Source organism: Ursus americanus, chromosome 31, assembly GCF_024610735.1.
Source record: "Ursus americanus isolate L20-20 chromosome 31, mUrsAme1.1.p, whole genome shotgun sequence".
In the NCBI taxonomy this organism is placed as follows: Eukaryota; Metazoa; Chordata; class Mammalia; order Carnivora; family Ursidae; genus Ursus; species Ursus americanus.
In genome coordinates, this window is record NC_142157.1 from 11,829,606 (window position 1) to 11,849,172 (window position 19,567).

Genomic DNA, 19,567 nt, shown 5'->3' on the forward strand with positions numbered 1-19,567 from the left:
CCACTGGCAACGATGGAAAAGGGAATCCTTGTACACCATTATGGGACTGTAAACTGGTACAGCCGCTCGGCAAAACAGTGTGGAGGTTCCTCAAAAAACTAAAAATGGAACTATCATATGATCCAGTAATCCCATTTCTGGGAACGTATCTGACGAAAATGAAATCATTTCTCAAAGAGGTATCTGCACGCCTATGTTTACTGCAGCATTATTTATAGTAGCCAAGACATGGAAACAACCTAAGTGTCCATCAATGGATCCAGGGATTTAAAAAATGTGGTATGTATTTACAAGGGAATATTTTTAGCCACAAAAAAAAGGGAAACCCTGCTATTTGCGACAACATAAATGAACCCTGAGGGAATTATGCAAAGTGAAATAAGTCACACAGAAAGACAAATAGTGTATGATCTGACTTACAGTGGGATCTTCAAAAAAACAAATTTACAGACTGGTGGTAGGCCAAAGGGTACAAACTTCCTCTTATAGGACTACTAAGTTCTGAGGGTCTAAAGTACAGAATGCTGATTACAATTAACAATACTCTGATATATTTGGAACTTGCTAAGAGAGTTGCTAAAAAGGAAATGATAATTATGTGAGGTGATAAGAGTTATTAACACTATTATCATTTTACAATATAAACGTGTATTAAATTAATACAGGTATACCTTACACTTACACAGTTATCTGTCAATTTTACCTCAATGAATCTGGAGAAAATTCAAAAATACTCATATGCCATTATATATCACTCAAAAATTGCAATAACCTGATTAATTTTGTTTGAAAATAAAATGATTTGGGGGTGCCTGGGTGGCTCAGTCAGTTAAGCCTCTGCCTTCAGCTCAGGTCATAATCTCCAGGTCCTGGGATCTAGCCCTGCATCAGACTCCCCACTGAGTTTCTCCCCCTCCCTTTGCCCCTCCCTCCTGCTCCTGCTCTCTCCTTCTCTCTCACAAATAAATAAAAAAAAATTTTAAGTTTCCTTAAAGAAAATGATTTGGTAACTTTTGTACACTTTTACCCTACTATTTAATCCTAACATAAAAAGCTAGATTTACCAACAGAAAATTATAATTACCTTTTCATAGACTAAATGCATGCAAGAGAATATTATTAGTAAATAGCTACATAAATTTACAAAAAGACTGAAATTTGCCACAGGAGATTTTTAATTTAGGAATTGAACAGGAGCCCCTAAGAGCACTGAAAACAAAAACAAAGCGAGCAATTATTGTTTTAAAACTGTTACACAGATAACTCTTCTGATTAAAATTTAACATCAAAAAAGAAGGATCTTCCTGAAACCAATTATTAAATAATTCTTCTTGACCCAAATTTCAAAAATAAATCTATAATTACAGAATATGAAATCACTTTCATTTTGAACACAGTTGATAGAAACAACTTTTAAATAGAAAAACATCTAGTTAAAGTCACCTCAAACTTAGGGTGGGGGGGGACACAACTATGAAGCCATGGTAACAAGAAGCCACCACAACCCATTTTAAATGTGTGTAATTGATCAATGCCCGCTGGCCTCACCCACCAACCAAGCAATGTCAGCTCCTCCCTTCTAAAAGAAAGCCTAAAGAGGGGACAAAATCCCTCCGATACACATGCCTTGAGTGCCAACCAATCAACAACGGTCTCACCCAAATTACCATGGTGTTTCAGCTGATGACAAGCCAGTTAATTCTCTGGAAGTCCCCCAAACCTTAAACTCTACTCTTCCCCAAACCCTGTATAAGAATAGCGGACTGCTCTGTCAGAAAAGACTGTAAGCGATCAGCAGAGCTCTCTTACTAGTAGGCAATAAATTCCAACTTCATCTTTTTATTTCAGATATTGAGGGCTCATAATCCTCTGGCGAGAATTTTTAAAGCCCTATAATAATTTACCACCATATTTTTTTCCTTAATAAAATATAAATGAAGTTTGCTATTCCTTTGATCCATTTTATCATGATTAAAACTAACATAAATACCAGTAAAAAAAATAAGTAGCAAGTAACCACAGTATTGGGCCCCCCAAAAATTAAAAAAATGCATATAACTGACAGGTTAAATTGTCAGAATGGCCCCATGTCAAACTTCCTTTTCGTTTAAGTGAGAATTAGTATCATGTTAAAAAAAATACATGGAGGTGAAACGCCATTCACTCAATAAACATTTATTGAATAGAACTATATATGCTAGAACGTTTTCTAAGCACGATAGATTAAATAAAATGACACCTAAGAAATTATGTCTAGATTTATTAAAGTGAAAATCAACGGTAACCTTTCAAAAATCAGTTCTGGAGTAGTGGGAGTGAAAACTACTAGAGACAATTCAAGAGCAAATGGGAGGGAAATCAGGATCAGTGAGCGTACACGGCTCTTTTAAGGATATCATAGCTAAGCGGAATGATCATAGATAATTTTTCTTTTTAGTTTAGTTCAATCCTTACACAATGATGATGTAGTATTTTTGTAATAGTTTGATGTTTTTAAAATTACATACATGTAGCATTAAATGTTTTTTTAAAAAATGACAGACCAAGGAGGCGACTGGGTGGCTCAGTCGGGTAAGTCTCTGACTCAATTTTGGATCAGGTCATGATCTCAGGTTGTGGGATCGCATGGGGCTGGGCTCTCAGTGCCAAGTCTGCTTGTCACTCTCCCCCTGCTCTCTAATATAAATAAATAAAATCTTAAAAAAAAAAAAAAAAAGCCAGGTCAAGGCATTAAATAATTCACAAAATTATACAACCAAAAGACTCCTTAAAAATTTTCTAGATATATATTATATAACCCGATTGTCATTTTTTCTCATCCTTAGAAAGACCACAGAAAAAATATAAAGTTTCAACAGCAGTGTTTCATGCTTGATAAAGATCATCTAACGATAGGATATCTTCTACTATTCAAAATAGTCATATTAAAATTCTAAAGAGCAGTAAAAGGGGTTCGGAATGCAGAAGATATTCCTATTTTGTAAACCAAATTTTCATAAATTATAAAATGTGAAGTCACTGTTGAAAATCTGTGTGGTGCATGTAGAAATATATTCTCTTTAAAAGGGAAGGATAACAGCATGCATGCAAGTACCTTAAAAAGAAGATTCACTGCATTAGCAACATCTTGGCTTACGGCACAGGGCTCATCAAATCAAATGTTTATATAGAATATGGGACAAATTGCCATATGAAATCTCTTGGTAATATTCAGATCAATTTGAGGGCCTAACATTTGAGCACTCCTGCATTAGGAACCAAAACCAAAACCTAGTAACTTAATTTTGTTGGTAATTATGTTAGAGCACCAGTGTAGCAGGTAACTTCCTTTTGCAACTCAGCAGATATTAAAAGTATTCTAAAATTTGCATAAGACATGACATCAAACCAAACATTTTAAATATACTTTCTTACACAATCAGTACACTGCAGACCTAAATTCATTTTTTCAAATGGTCGCATACTACCTTGTTTTATAGGGGTGAAAATTTACTTCCTTATTGATGGATATTTAGACTAGCTCCAACTTTTTGATATGAAAATGCTATAATAAATATCCTTAACATATCTGTCATATTCTATACATATAATAATGTATAATAAATGTCCTTAGAATGTATGTGTGTATGTGTATGTGTGTGTGTGTGTGTGTGTGTGTGTGTGTGTGTTTACACAAGTCATGTTTTCCTATAGGATCTAGTCCTGGCAATGAAGCCGTTGGGATAAAGGGAGAGCATATTTGAAATTTTTGAAACCACTGCTAAATCACCCTTCAGGAAGGATTTACCAATTTCATCTAACAGCAGTGTATAAGAATGCCTTTTTCCTCACATCTGCTAACTTTGGTTGTTATTTTTTTAATAAAATATTTATCACTATGACTGCAAAAAATGGTATCTCATTATTTGCATTTTTCTGATTAGCACCCATGATGGAATCGCCTTACTAAAAATATAAAAAGTTGTTAATCATGAATGTTAGCTCCAACTAGAATTTGTTTCCTAGGAAAATAGTAATTACCTACTATTTACGTATTGCTATAGGCTTACCCATCAGAATCTTCATCTTCCATAATAGGACATAGGTGGTTATCAGTTTTTCCACTCGCTCTTTGTTGAATTAGTCCAGGAGCAGCAGCGGCATATATGCTTTCTGATACTGCCAATTTATCACTTTCGTGCCTCTTCCTTTCTTCAACCATCTTTAAAGGAAGTTTGATACTAAGGATAACTGTTACTACTTTACCCATTAAAAAGAACTTTTTTCATTAATGATAAATTTTTTAAAGATTTTATTTATTTATTTATTTATTTATTTATTTGTCAGAGAGAGAGAGCAAGAGCAAGGGGGAGGTGCAAGCAGAGGGAGAAGCAGGCTCCCTGCTGAGCAAGGAGCCCGCTGCAGGACCCAGTCCCAGGACCCTGGGATCATGACCTGAACCAAAGGCAGATGCTTAACCAACTGAGCCACCCAGGCATCCCAGAACTTTTTTTCATTAATTCTACCATTTGACTCCTAGTTTGTCGTAATTTTAATCGATAAAAATATTTTGTGTTTAACTTTATCATTACAAGTAATTGCAATTTTTATAAATTCTGCTTCATTTCTATTTGAATAAAAACAGTGTAATTGGGACATGTGGGTGGTCCAGTTGGTTAAGCATCTGCCTTTGGCTCAGGGCACAATCCCAGAGTCCTGGGATCGAGTCCAGAGTCCAGCATCCTGCTCCTTGCTCAGCCTGCTTCTCCCTCTGCCAGCACCTCCCCCTGCTTGTGCACTCTTGCTCGCTCGCTCTCTGACAAATAAAACCTTTAAATAAATAAATAAAATTTAAAAATTAAAACAGCAGAATTTTCCAAAATTTCAAAAAGGGCTTTCTTCATTTTGTATTCATATCCACGCTTTGCTAGCTAACATTCCCCACCCCACCTGACCAGCAGATACAAAGAAATAAAAAGACAAAGACACAAGATTTGTCATCTTCTGTCTTTACCACCTGGATTTTGCATAAACAGCCAGATTTAAAGGATGTGACATTGTAGTGCTCCAGGCACAAATAGGAAGCTTTCCTCTTTCTGCACTGAGCTGTTCTTTCCCTAACTGCCTTTTACAATTCTTTTTTCATTTGGATCCTAGGGTTATCAAAAATTGACAGTGTTCATTAAAATACATGAATCAGAAGTCACCACAACACAAAAAGAACAGAGCAAAACTGATGTTAGTGTAGAATTTTGGGAAATGAGTCATGCTCCCCAAATTCCACATTCAATAACCACAACATTTTATAGCTAGAGGGTATAAAAGTAACTATCAACTTCAATCCCATTTTCTGCTGATAATGGGAGTAAAACCAAAAAAGGTTCAATGATTCGGCCAAAGTTCCTAAAGTGGCATTGCCTAGCATTTTATGGCACCAAAAGAGATGATACTATTCCTTAATGCTGAATCAGGTAAGTTATCAAATTCATTAAATTAATCAGATACATTAAAAGTGTGACATTGACACGATAAGTTAATACCTTAACTGGGGATGAGGTGCTTAGCTACTTTTTCTTTTAAAGGAGGCGATCTCGAGATTTTTGACTATTCGTAAAATTTAATTCACCTCAAAAGTCAGTTTTCTCCCTTCAAGTGAAATACTGAAGATTTGCTGAAGGTTTATGCTACTACTTACATTATTAAAATCATACATGTCAAATGTACCATACTTTATTAAACACAATATAAAGGTTTGACTCATCAGAAACATGTGAGAATGGTGATTTAAAAAAAAAATGTGGAGGGGGTGCCTGGGAGACTCAGTCAGTTGGGTCTCTGACTCTTGATTTTGGCTTAGGTCATGATCTCGGAGTCGTGGGATGGAGCCCCACATTAGGCTCTGTGATCAGTGGGGAGTCTGCTTTTCTCCCTCTCTCTCTCTCCCTTTGCCCCTCCCCCTGCTCATGCGCTCTCTCTAAATAAATCAATCTTTAAAAAAAATTCTGTTTAAAAATAATGTGAAGGGAAAAAAGTGATAATATAAGTATTTGTTTTTAAAAATATCTCAAAGTGGTCATGTTGGAATTCTAAGTTCCAAGAGTACTCTGAGTAAAGCAGAGAACATTGCACATACTGAAACGATAAAGAGAAGCAATAAATAGATTGGTTTAGCTCAAATATTTGTTTATATCCTTTCTCTTAGTCCTTGCTTCTTTCCCATTTTATTATTTATGGAAATGCAACTTATATTTAAGCCAATAGATAAAAATAAAAATCCCAGAGATGGGGCTCCAGGGTGGCTCAGCAGTTAAGAGTCTGCCTTCGGCTCAGGTCATGATCCCAGGGGCCTGGGATCGAGGCCCACATCAGGCTCCCTGCTCAGCAGAGTCTGGCTTCTCCGTTTCTCTCTCCCTCTGCCTCTCCCTCTGCTCATGCTCGTGCATACACGCGCTCTTTCTCTCTCTCTCAAATAAATAAATAAATAAATCTTAAAAAAAAAAAACCTAGAGATTACTGTATGTTTTTTAAAGATTTATTTATTTTAGAGAGAGAGAGCATGAGCAGGAGGGGCAGAGGGAGAAGGAGAGATAAACTAAAGCAGACTCCACACTGAGCCCAGAGCCCAACGTGGGGCTTGATCTCACAACCCTGAGATCACAACCCACGCCAAAACCAAGACTCAGATGCTCAACTGTGCCACCCAGGCACCCCAAGATAATTGCACTTTTTAAGCAATTTTCTTTATGGTTAGTCTGGTTCATGAGGTCACACGGTAGATAGCTAAATTAGTTTCCCAGTTCATATGCCACTTGGGAAACTGACAGAGAAACTTAAGGAAAAGAAATCATAAGAATGCTTCCTGCACTCCTATCATTTAGATAGCAGAAATAATCTATTTCCAAACACAATTACATATTTAGACAACCCATCTTATACGTGAACTTTTTTCATAAGTGGAAAATCAAAATGGCTCAGATAATGATAAAGAGAAAAAACAAAAGAGCAGCAGCAAAGTGAACCTCTAGCTCTTTTTAAGTTGAACTTTCTCGTTTTCCAACGACAGGAATCTACCTGTAACAGGTCTATCTCATTCTTAAACATTAGTATATCTTACTGTAATTCTTCACTTAGATGTACTTCTGATGTTCTGTAACTACATGATGGAGAAGAACTCACATGTTCTAATTCAGGTTCCATGCTTCTATAGTTATTAGTACTGTCGTTATCTGCATTTAGTGGCTTCTGAAAGGAGTCTTTTTTTTTCTTGTGTTTGTAATAGCAGAAATATTGTGCCTTTTCATTTGAAGCATTTCTCTTATTTCACGGGAGCATGCAAGCCAAAAATCGAAAAGGCTTCTTAGATCACTGGACGGAGGTATACATCCAATGTCTAATCTACAATTAGTGCTATTTTGGTTCATACTTGCTGACATTCGCATATCAAATTCTTGGTCCTCTTTTACTTCAAACGTAACGAGTGGGTTCCTTACATTTTTATTTTCTGTATCACTATTAAAACTCTCATTTTTGTTAAAAACATGCTCAATGTCTGGTTTACCATTTTCACAGTCTGATTTATTTCCACTGGATGAAATATTAGAAGATGACTGGCAAGCATATCCCAAGGACGCAGAGTTTGGACGAGAAAGAATGACATTTTTGAGACTAGGCTCTTTTTGTTCGGGAAATGCCTGAAATACTACAGGGACAGGCACTGCAAATGCATCTTTTTTCTCACAATCAAGTCTATCATTTGTTAAATGAGAAGGTATTTACTTTAAGTTTGCTCCTTCTTTAAAGTTACCATGTCGTGATTCTTCTTTAGGATAAGTAGTAATTTTGTCTTTTTCACAAATAGCACCAAATTTCCGCTTTAACTCACTGGTGATGAGTTTTAAATTATTTTTCCACTCTAATTTGCCTTTCTTGTTCCACATTTTCTCATACTGTTGCACAGAAGGATGTTCTGAATATACAGATATATCATCCTTTCTATCATGTTTCTTATTCATTTCTGGTTCCCGAACCATTTTTTGCAGGTGCAAAAGTGGAATGTTACTTTGATGGATCTGATTTTCAGATGTCTTTTCTGCCAGGATACATGTTTGTAAAATAACTTTATCCTTACGTAATCAAGTATGGACAAAGAAAAATTAGAAAATAATTAAAATTTAACTGTTTAATTTCTTAAGCTATGTTAAGCTGCTCCCAAATCACTGGATTGTAACTAAGAAGTGAGAAATAACTCACCCTAGCCTAAGACAGAAGAAAAACATAAATCCATAAGCTTCATTTTGTCAGTTTTTTAGAACTAAACAATTCATTACATGTTACGGCTACCAAAAAATGAATTAGATGATTTTTAATGCTACAAACTTAAAACACTTTATCTCACCATACCTTAAATAGTGAGCCCCTACAGTGCATGTGAGGATATTTTTTGAAGATTAATAAATAGAGAATAGGCAAACATCAAATTATTAGAAGCCAAAATCAATCAACAGCAATCAGAAAGAAAACCAAATTCCTAAATTTTAATTCAAATTCTATACTATGATAGTGTTATACGTCACTATACATTATCTGCTTGTATCCAGCTCTAATATATTGTAATGCCCACTGAGTGGATACAAAAAATTTAATGAGACTCACTGATTTCCTATGCTGAAATGAAATAACTGAAAAAGTTATTATTACTCAACTACAAAGGTCCCATCCTGGAAGGAGTGACTCTACAATAGGCAACTGTGTTGATTTTATGACCCCGCTCTGTGAAGTCAACAACACAGAGATCACAAGGCAAAATAAGTCTTTAATCTGGGCATTAGTAACTGGCAATACAGAACTGCACATTTTGAACCAGTGAGAATAATTACTCCTACACGAATCTAAGTCAGTAGTCATTATTGTCATACTGCTCATAATTTAACTACTTAAACAGATGATTCAATATTTGATGTTACCTTCTTTATCATGTAAAAATTACAAAAACGCAAGCAAACAATATTTGCGATTTTTTTTTGTCTCAATTCCAAGGATAAAGTTTAGCTGTAAGTTACTATAAAATCTACCAATATTTTAAGTTTTGTAACTTGTAAAATTTTATAAAAACTAAATACTAAGTTATAATCTGTTGACTTCAATATGGCCGTTCAAACGATAATTTCGTTTGAACTAGGTTACATTATTAAAGCAGGGAAAACAATATCGGAATATTGGAAATCTAAATTTTTACATACCTGCAGGTGGTTATTTTCACTTTTACCAAGTCTTTCTTGCTCTTCTTCTGATGTCATTTCTAAGTTTCGTTCTGAGGACAAATCTATATATTTAGTTAAAATGGACTACTTTTAGCATGGTTAGATAAAAGTTATAACCTTCATAAAAATAGAAAATAACATTTTATCAATTAAGATTTTAAATTAAACTTAATCTTTAGCTGAATATTTACTTGAAGAAATACTTTTAATTATCGAAAACTTCAACAAACCATTTGGGAAATACTAAATGTCACCAGGTTAAAGGCATACAAACATCTCAAAGATTCATTCACAAATTCATCCACCTAACATCCATGAACAAAACAACCAGAAACAAAATTTGAAAAGGCAGCAGAAACATAAAATCACAACAGACTATTCCTCACCTTATACCAGTACCTCTTAAACACCTTAAGCTTCAACTACATTATTCATGGTTTCCAAAATTACTTGTACTTTTGATGCCATTATCAGTGTACAACCTTCCCATGGGTGTATGTGCCTGAAATGTTTTCCTCTACTACTTGGCAAATTTCTTCACACCTTAGGACACAGACTGCTATGTAAAGTCATCCTTGATTATGGCCTTCCTTCCCCACATAAACAGGTGTCTCTTTCTTTGGGGCTACCTTACTACTTTACAGATTTTTCCAGTGCATCTTCACCACCTGAACTGCTAATCACTTCTTTATATACCTATCTCATTTCCTCCTACACTGTATGGAACAATCACTCACTCTCTCTCTCTTTTCAGAGAGGGAGGGGGCAGGAGCAGAGGGGGAGAGAGAATCTTGACCAGGCTCCATAACCAGCACTGAGCCCCAGACAGGGTTTGCTCTCACAACTCTGAGGTCATAATCTGAGCTGAAATCAAGAGTTGGACACTCAACCTACTGAGCCACCCAGGCACCCCTGTATGGGACAATCTCTTAAATCATCTCTACATAAACAGTCTTTATTTTACTCAGTAATTATTTACTGAATTCCCGCTGAATGCTAGGCACCCAGGTTTAAAGAAGCCTGTAGATAAAAGGTGTCAGGAATGGTTTTTCTAGAGATAATGCCTGAACTGAGACTGCAACAGTTGAGGTCAGCCAGATTCAAAGGGGGTAGAGGGCAGAAAATGGGGAGAGTATGCAAGGCTGTAGTTAAGACAAGGGAGAGAAGCACACAACAAGGTAAATATTTGTCTAAACTACAGGGATCAAAGAGGAAGACATCACCAGCAGTTCAGAATGCCAGAGAAAAGGGCAGAGAGTAGAAAGGGTTAGAGCATTTGGCAGAATTCAAGACTATGAAAGCCTTATGTGTAATTTTAAGATACCCGGACACAAATGTATTTTCAACAGTTCATAGTCATATTTGCATTTGAGACAGATCACTCTAAATGCTGTGGAGAGCAATGAATTTGAGGGGCATTATAATAAAAGACGGGAGATGAATTATAGGACAGTAATACAAAATAAAGATGAAGCAAGCACACCTGAACTGACAGAATGGCTCCAGAAATATTCAGGATATAAAATTATCAGGGCCCAGGACAGAATAAATCTGCACTAAATGAATAAACACAAAATCTTGGATCCCTAGAGAACTAACCTTGCTCATTACCTTATAAAAGGCATCAAGTGAGAAGAGAAATAATCTACATGAACTGTTTTAAGTTGCTTGTATTTATTTTATAATTTTTCTCTTTCGTATCTTCCTGTGTTAAGGAGCCTGTAGGCGTTTTGTTTTAAAAGTCCTGCTTCTTGGATCCACCAAGCTCATGAAGAAGTAACAGCAAACAAGTCAATTGTATAGGTAAATAACTTTGAATTTATTGCCTGTACTCACTACTCTAGGAGCTAACTGAAAATCTTTTGAAAATACAGTGTTAATTCTACAAGTAAAGAAAGAACATAAAACTACAGGGGTGAAAAAAATACTGTACTATTTATTAGTACAGACCTGATCATATGAGAGAAAAGGCACTGAATTAACTGGTACATTAAGTAGAGCACACATTAGATGTGGTTAATCAATAGAGTATCTTAGAATTAAAATTGATTTTCCACATATTATTTTTAAGTGATATAGTACTATTTAAAACCAATATTCCATTTATTCATTAAAAATAATAAAGGAGGGTTCCTGGGTGGCTCAGTTGGCTAAACAGCTGCCTTCGGCTCAGGTCATGATCTGGGATTCCTGGGATCGAGTCCTCCATCAGGCTCCCTGCTCAGCTGGGAGTCTCCATCTCCCTCTGCCCCTCTTCCCACTCATTCTCTCAATCTGTCTCTCTCAAGTATATAAAATCTTTAGATAATAATCGTAATAATAAAGGGACACCTGGGTGGCTCAGTGAGTTAGGCGTCCACCCGACTCTTGATTTCAGCTCAGGTCATGATCTCAGGGTCGTGAGATCAAGCCCCCCATCAGGCCCAGTGCTGAGCGTGAAGCCTGCTTGGGATTCTCTCTCTCCCTCTCCCTCTGCCTTTCCCTCACTCCTCACTTTCTCTCTCTCTCTCTCTAAAAAAATAAAAATGAGAAAACAAGGGGATGGACTATGCATACATAGCTGAGAAGATGATAACTATATAGTAAATCCTAAACGATTCCCATTACTGCTGGGAAAGCCAACTCTAAAATAAAGTCATAGAGAATACAGGAAATAGTCTAATATTTCGTTTGGGAAGGTGTTTTTATTAGTTACAGTGAATACAGTTTAACCAATACTTGTGAATTTAGAGCTATAAAAATAAAGCTAAGAAATTATGTTTTGAGTAAGCAATCTTTAGATCTCTACCTAGTATTCCCAACTGGCTCCAAAGTTCTAAATATAATTTTGCTACCCGCTCTCAAGCGAATGCAAAAAACTAGCCTAAAGGAAATTACTTTCTCCGAATTCTTATTCATATGTTGTTTTGCTTAGAGCAAGAATGCAAATGTCTTGCTAAAAGATATTCTGTTTGGTTGTAGGTTGCAGAAAAGGAGTAAACACAAAGTAACTTTTGCCACAAAATTATTTTTGAAAAATCAGAACTATGGTGAAGTCATGGAGAGGTTGAATTCTCTATGATTCTTTATTACCTTCTTTGCGCTCTCTGGTTTCTGGTGGCTGTGATTCACACAGGTCGTGGAGTTTATAATTCTCTAACAGAAACACAGCTCAAATATTATTAATCTTTTCTTTATCTATTAATGTCGTCTGTCCAAATTCTGTGGGTACCGACTGAATTTTGGTCATCGATTGTGATACAGATGGGCACTTATCATCAACCTTCAAATCCCTGTATCTTTGACAAGTCTCATTATTCTGGGTCAAACCAGTGGACTCCCAATTGGACAAATCGGAAAACAAAGTTTCATTTATTAGAATGTAAATAATAATACAAACTTGACTAATCCGTATAAACTCTTCTGTCAAAGAAGCAGTCCCATGTCCTGTTCTCCCAGACATACTACTGCTCATTCATAACTTACTGTATTTTACATGTCCTATACTTGCCATTCACACAGATGAATTTAACGGTCTCTCATTTTTTTCATCTCTAGTATTACATATTTTAACTCACTCACCAAGCTCTATTACATATTCTGTATTCCATAAGGACTTTTGTTCACTAATAATTAAGATTTTCCAAGGTATGAATTTTTTTAGTAACAACATTTATGTCTAACCATTTATTTTATGTTTAAATACGCACCGTGTGTTCTGAAGACATGGGTTTTAAAAAACTTTTAATGAATGGTACTACTTTAATTACAATGAGATCGTCTTTCCTCAATGCACCAATATCTTCAGAAATGTTTAAGCCTTGGATAAACATCATAAACTTACGTGAGAAAAGCAAGCCTCGGCTGATCTAATCATTTTCATGTAAAAACAGAATAAGTCTCAGTCCACACTAGATCCAAAAACTACAGTGCCATGAAACAGAAAATGTATAACAAAACTATTTTCCTTTTTTTTAAACAAGCTTGTCTGATTTAAACCTCGTAAGGCTAGTGAAAGAAAAAAGCAAGAAATGCAGAAATGAAACCTTAATGCCCATTTCATCACAGGGTCCCTTTATCATTTTGCATCCATGAACCCTTATCTGGTTTAAAACAGTCCTCCCATGTCGTCTCAGAATCCCCTGAGTTCCAAGGTCCATCCATTCATAGGGTCCAAGAGGTCAAAACTATTTTCACAATAATGCTAAATGTTATTTGATATTTTCACTCTCATTCTCTTATTACGTGTACAGTGAAGTTTTCTAAAGATATGATACGTGATAGTATCACAACTCACATGATTAGTGGGTCATAGCTCGAATGCCTAACAATGTATGATTGTGTATGCTTGTATTTTAAATGTTTGTTTTAATTTTTAATATTGTAAATATCAACAGATGCAACCCACTTAAACAGAAGTTCTTTGGAATTCCTAATAATTTTTAGATGGTATAAAAGGACCCTAAGGCCAGTACGTTTCAGAATTACTGTTTTAAAAGATTGTATCTGCCAAATATTAAGATATAACTACTTCCCGCATTTTTAATAATCAAGGACACCATAGACACACACATAGACACACACACACACACACACACACACACACACCAGTCTGCTAATGAGAACATCTGTTAGGCTTAAGATGATCAACAAAACACTAAGATGAAATAAAATACAATTGACATGTTAGCAAGTGAAGCTTTACACTAGATAAAGGTCAGAATTCATATAAACATTGTGAACAATGGAAAAATCTTAAAAGTCTACTAATTAATTTTTAGGAATCCCTAGGAAGTAAAGGGATTCCGAACTGGGAACTTTATTTATTTATTTAGTTATTTGTTTGTTTGTTTGTTTTTAAAGATTTTATTCATTTGACAGAGAGAGAGAGACAGCCAGCAAGAGAGGGAACACAGGCAGGGGGAGTGGGAGAGGAAGAAGCAGGCTCCGAGCAGAGGAGCCTGACGTGGGGCTCGATCCCAGAACGCTGGGACCACGCCCTGAGCTGAAGGCAGACGCTTAACGACTGAGCCACCCAGGCGCCCCAGAACTGGGAACTTTAGGATTTCAAAACATAAAAGTAGAAACTTGAGCTAAAGCTTCATTTTTAAAATCTCTTTTTCTTCTCCTTGTAAATATCTTTTGTTCAAACATGGATATCAACAATGATATCTACCTTATTTATGTCAAATTCTTTGGTTAAGTTTCCCACACATCCAAAAAAAAAATCAGAATAAGAAGAGAGTGAGCATTGAAATATTTTAGTGTACTTCCTTCCACCATTAAATTTGTATTGTAAAATTTACCTGATGTGGATGCTTGTTTTTTCTTAATTTCTACTGTTTTATTAGGAACAGAATCCTTCACTTCAACGATAAGCTGAATGGGTATTGAAACAATATGATTAAGACATAATGTACATTTCATTCAATTTGTAGTTAAAAATTCAAAATAAAAACATAAAAGGTTTACCTTCGAGTAAGGATATTTTTCAAGAGAATCTAAAAAGCAAAAAGAACATATAGTTAACTATATATAAATGTGAAAGTCAACTAAACATTCATGCAGTTACTACTAAGCTGAATTGTCATGCTTCCTTCCAACATTAAATTTGTATTGTAAAATTTACCTGATTTGAATGTCTGTTTTTCCAGCTCTACTGTTGTGTTAGGAACAAACTCTTTCATTTCAGCAGTAGGCTGAATGGGTATTGAAACAATATGATTAAGACATAATGTACATTTTATACAATCTGTACTTAAAAATTGAAAAAAATATAAAAGTTTTACCTTCGAGTAAGGATATTTCTCAGGAGAATCTAAAAGGAAAAGGGACATATAGTTAATTATATCTAAATGTGGAAGTCAACTAAACATTCATGCAGTTAGTACTAAGCTGAATCCTCATGCTTGGTGCTGAAAATGATTACATTAGGTTTTGGTGTTCTGTTTCTGGAGACAGGAAGGTGGGTTAGGACAGCAACAAGACAGAAATACGAACCCAGTATAAATACTGAAAAGAAAATACGAAGATATGTTCAATAGAACATGCAGGTAGGATTTCAAAAGTAAGATTATGTTTCAAATGACTATAACTACAACAGAAAAGTGCACATATACCAATGTGAACATGCTGATTGATGGGGAGAAAAGCAATTTTTGATCAGAGGAACAAATCATAAGTCTGGGAGGATAAACGTGAAAGCCAATGGTAGAATGCAACAGCACACCCTTAATGCAGTACAGCAGCATCAGTTATTCCATTATACTACAAGTATTTACCATGTTCTTCAGTCTGTCCTGTAATTTAGGCAGTACACAGTTGTGATGATAGTTCAACTGAATGCATAATTTAGTTTTCATGAGAAAAAGTGTTTTGAATTGATCGGCTTGGATATACACTTGTAGGATAATAGTTAATAAAAGTATTATTTTTTGTCCATACCCATGTGGGCTACTGGTATGCCTACATTTCTTGTATCCTCTACTTTAGCCATCTTAAGGTTTCTTGATCCACTCATGCAAGAAGGTATATAAAACACATCTAAGAAATAATGTACAATAAGCTTTCAATATGGAGATATGACTACCAAAATGGAAAAAAATAATTTAACTGCCACAGAATTTTTAGATATTGAAAATCTTTTTTATTGCAAAATCAGTGTCATACTTATAGTAACAATTTTAGCATTTAGGGAAGGAACCCTATAATTTCTTTTGTTTCCAAAATTAATTTGATTTGGTAGATCATGTCAGTCTTTAAAAGGTTTTTTGAAACAGCTATCATATCAAAAAATTACCTATCTTAAAAAAAAAAACCAACAGTCAAAGCTTCCATATTCAAATTAATCTCATTTGAATAATGAATACCAATGCAACATATATCTTTGATGCCTGAATAGATCTGAGGAGGATGAATGCGAGGCTATGTTTTACTCCAAGTCTAGCACTCCATCTGCTTTCAGCATTCTTTGTGGAGAAGCTGTGATATAATCTGTTTTTGCAAATACACTCAAGCCATCTAAAGCGAATTCTCTTGAGTTTCATCAACTCCAAAACTTCCTAGCTAACATGCTCTTTCTTCCCTCTTTCCCCTCACTATCCCCCTTCTTCAAAAGTACTTTCTGGGGGCACCTGAGTGGCACAATCTATTGGGCCTCAGCTCTTGATTTCAGCTCAGGTCATGATGTCGGGGTCCTGGGACTGATCTGGGCATTAGGCTCCAGGCTCAGCAGGGAGTCTGCTTGAGGATTCTCTCTCCCTCTTTCTTTGCCCCTCCCCCTGATCGCTCACTCTCTCTCTCTCATTCTCTCTCCCTAAAACAAATAAATAGATCTTTAAAATAAGTAATTTCTGGATCTATAGTCTTGATTGTCCTGCTTTTACATCCCTTTTATTATGGATTATCTCCACCACTTCTTTCCTCGTTGTTTAGCAGGTAGAATCTTACCTTTATAACCTCTATTTCTGCATCTCCTTGCTCCCCTCTAGCTAAAAACATGCTCAGAAATAAAAACAAAATAATACTTTTCCTTGATCCTATTAGGTCTTGAACTAGCCAATGGCCCTTCCAGATTTCTCTAGAGGGAAGTCTATACCCTTGCTACAGAGCACATGACCCAAGGACCACTGACATTGGCATCACCTGAGAGGTCAGAATGAAGAATCCCAGACCTGCTCCTCACAACGTGCATTTTTAAGAAGGTCTTAGATGATTCACTAAAATGTGAGAAATTCTGGTCCATACAGAGTCTGCTGCCACATTCCTTTACCTCCACTTAACCTTCTAGAAGCAAGCCTCAAGTTCATCACTATCAATTCTCTAAAATTGAAAGTGTATTAAAAGTCATAAACTTTCTAATGGACAAAAGTCCAATATCAGGGCTAAAGCTTCCTTGATTGCCCCCTACCTGACCTTGCTCTCTTCTTCCTTCCCATTCTCTTATTTTGCACTAAATGATAATAGCTTATGAAGTACCACCATTTTATATGACATTAAGATACATATATTTATAGCTGACTAGGACACAGCTCTGCATAATCAGCTGCATCAATCCTTAATGTCTTCCCAACAGTGAGGAAAGCAGTAAGAGTCGGAAAATTTTGGTATACTACTCTGACAAGTTTTGATACTGAAAGCTCACTTGATAGTACTCCTGCATTTCAAATAGTCTGCTCTTCCTTCTAAAATAATTATTTTATTTTACCACCTTCCACTCTAAAGAGCTGCTTACTGTCCTTCATCTACTCCCTGTACTCTCCACCTTTCTCATCATTCCCTCTTTGGCTCTTTTCCTCTTCTTTGCTGACGCTCCTTAGGTCTTAGAGTATCTTGAAATGGAACCAGTAATTTAGCCCCTTTAGTGGCACTCTCAATTTAATCTGTTGCTGACACCTGATAAGATATACACCTTCTTTCCTTTTCACATCTTTCTCCTTTCTATGCATTTAATAGGTGATTCTCTTTGGATATTAGAATATATGAATATTCCCAATTTAAATCAACAGTCTATCAAATGACTTTTCCATAAAATACAATTCTTACCTTCTACTTCTTCATTTAATATACTTGACCCTTTCTGATCTGTAGTTCCAGATGAATGATTAACATATTTCTTTGGAAGACTCTCAGAATTAGTCTGTTAAGATTAACATCAAAAATGAGTTGCATAAAGATTTACTAATCCTTTTCTAAGAAAATATCTGAATTTCCTACTTTAATAGCAATCAGACTTACAAATAAGCATGTACTGAAAACCAAAACATTTAAGAACTTCATATATGCTTTCTAGATTAAGTGTACCTTTTAATCTTCATTTGGCCCTTGACTCTGTAAACTGAATGTGGAAGGCAAGAGTAAATACTTTCGTAGACAGAAGACTGACTTATATGTACATTTTAACAGGAACTAACAAAACACCTAACTCTCCTTTGCATTCCCCACCAAAATAAAAGGATATTAAAAATAAGTATTTCAACAAATTCTTTAATAAGTATATTTGCTACAAATTTAAACTGTTCCTAATGGCAGAAACTTTTCCACTGTTGAAATAAGATACTTGACATAAGAGACCCTGGAGTATATCATATTGAGTATAAACAGAACACTGTGGTAGCTGCTGCTTCATTTAGATAAACAAAGACTTGGAATTTTTACTGATAGGAAAAATGGTTGAATGAAATGGCAAAGTAGAAATAAAAACTTTTCTTGAAATTATGTTTAAATAATAGCAGAAAATTTCAGATATAGGTATGAAACTATTCAAAAAGTATAGTAAGCTTTCACAAGGGAAGAATAAGAACATTTATTAATTACCTAAAATATACCAAGCACGTATTGAAGTGTGCACATTTTCTTTTCTACACTCAACAATAATAACAATGATTATGACAATGGGGTGGATCTTCCTGCTTCCTGGTCATTCCAAGACATCAGAGTGAAACAATGAACAGATGTGATCCATGGTTCTGTCTAGAATGTCCTTCTCCAAGACCTTTGCACGACTGGTCCTTCTCATCCTTCACTTGGCAGCTCTTGCCACATTCAGAGAGATCTTTTCTGACTAAAAAAATTCCACTCCCATTCTCATCCCCATCCTAACTACAAACTCCCCCAATATTCTCTAAACTAACATTTCCACTTTCTTTATATGAAGCACTTATAGTGACTTACAATGGATTGTTGTTTCCTTATTTTTCTGCTCCTACCACCACAGCCTAACCCCTCAGCTTGTATAGACTGGTACACAGCTGGTATTCAATAACAGCAATTTATTTAAGGTCAAAACATTTAAAATCATCTCACTGAGGGGGTGCTATGTGCCTCAGTCAGTTAAGCAGCCAACTCTTGATTTCAGCTCAGTTCATGATCTCAGGGTCGTGAGATCAAGCCCCGTGTTGGGCTCCATGCTGAGCATGAAGCCTACCTGGGATTCTCTCTCTCCCTCTTCTTCTGTCCCTCCCCACCCCTCTCATGTGCACTCTCTCTCTCTCTAAAAAATAATAATAATCTCACTGAGAAGGTCTCAAGTACCAAATCACTATACTATTGATCCTTGCACAATGCAAGGGTTAAGGGCATTGATGGCCAGCAGTCAAAAATCCAAATATAACTTTTGATTCCCCAAAAACTTAACTACTAATCTATTGAACCTCCTACTTTCAAAGCAATTAGACTTAAAAATAGGAAAACTGTATATTAAAAACCAAAACATTTAAATAGAAGACCTTGTCTATGTTCTCTAGATCTATGTGTATAGATCTCGTATATGTTCTCTTAATCCTCATTTGGCCATTGACTGTGTAAACTGAGCATGGAAGGTCAGAGTACATTATAACCTAATGCTGACC

At 35.7% G+C, this 19,567-nt stretch overlaps 2 protein-coding genes across 19 annotated transcripts in view; both read right to left on the reverse strand.

Annotated features, from left to right (window-relative positions):
• ANKRD26 (ankyrin repeat domain 26) overlaps nucleotides 1–19,567 on the reverse strand; it is a 124,137-nt gene that overhangs the window by 71,413 nt on the left and 33,157 nt on the right. For 11 of the 18 annotated variants that reach the window (XM_087857588.1, XM_087857592.1, XM_087857585.1 and 8 more), the window contains 8 exons: nucleotides 17,763–17,856; nucleotides 15,663–15,761; nucleotides 15,008–15,036; nucleotides 14,848–14,917; nucleotides 14,691–14,719; nucleotides 14,525–14,597; nucleotides 9,219–9,301; nucleotides 4,050–4,201 (listed from right to left, as the gene is read on the reverse strand). In XM_087857588.1, the coding sequence (XP_087713714.1) occupies nucleotides 4,050–4,201; nucleotides 9,219–9,301; nucleotides 14,525–14,597; nucleotides 14,691–14,719; nucleotides 14,848–14,917; nucleotides 15,008–15,036; nucleotides 15,663–15,761; nucleotides 17,763–17,856 (629 nt within the window). The other 7 variants (XM_087857587.1, XM_087857586.1, XM_087857589.1 and 4 more) reach the window with 6 other exon arrangements.
• Nucleotides 7,212–9,212, reverse strand: LOC148107367 (putative coiled-coil domain-containing protein 144B). The gene is given in 1 exon segment (XM_087857603.1): nucleotides 7,212–9,212. A coding segment is annotated over 1 exon segment (798 nt). The 5' UTR covers nucleotides 8,010–9,212.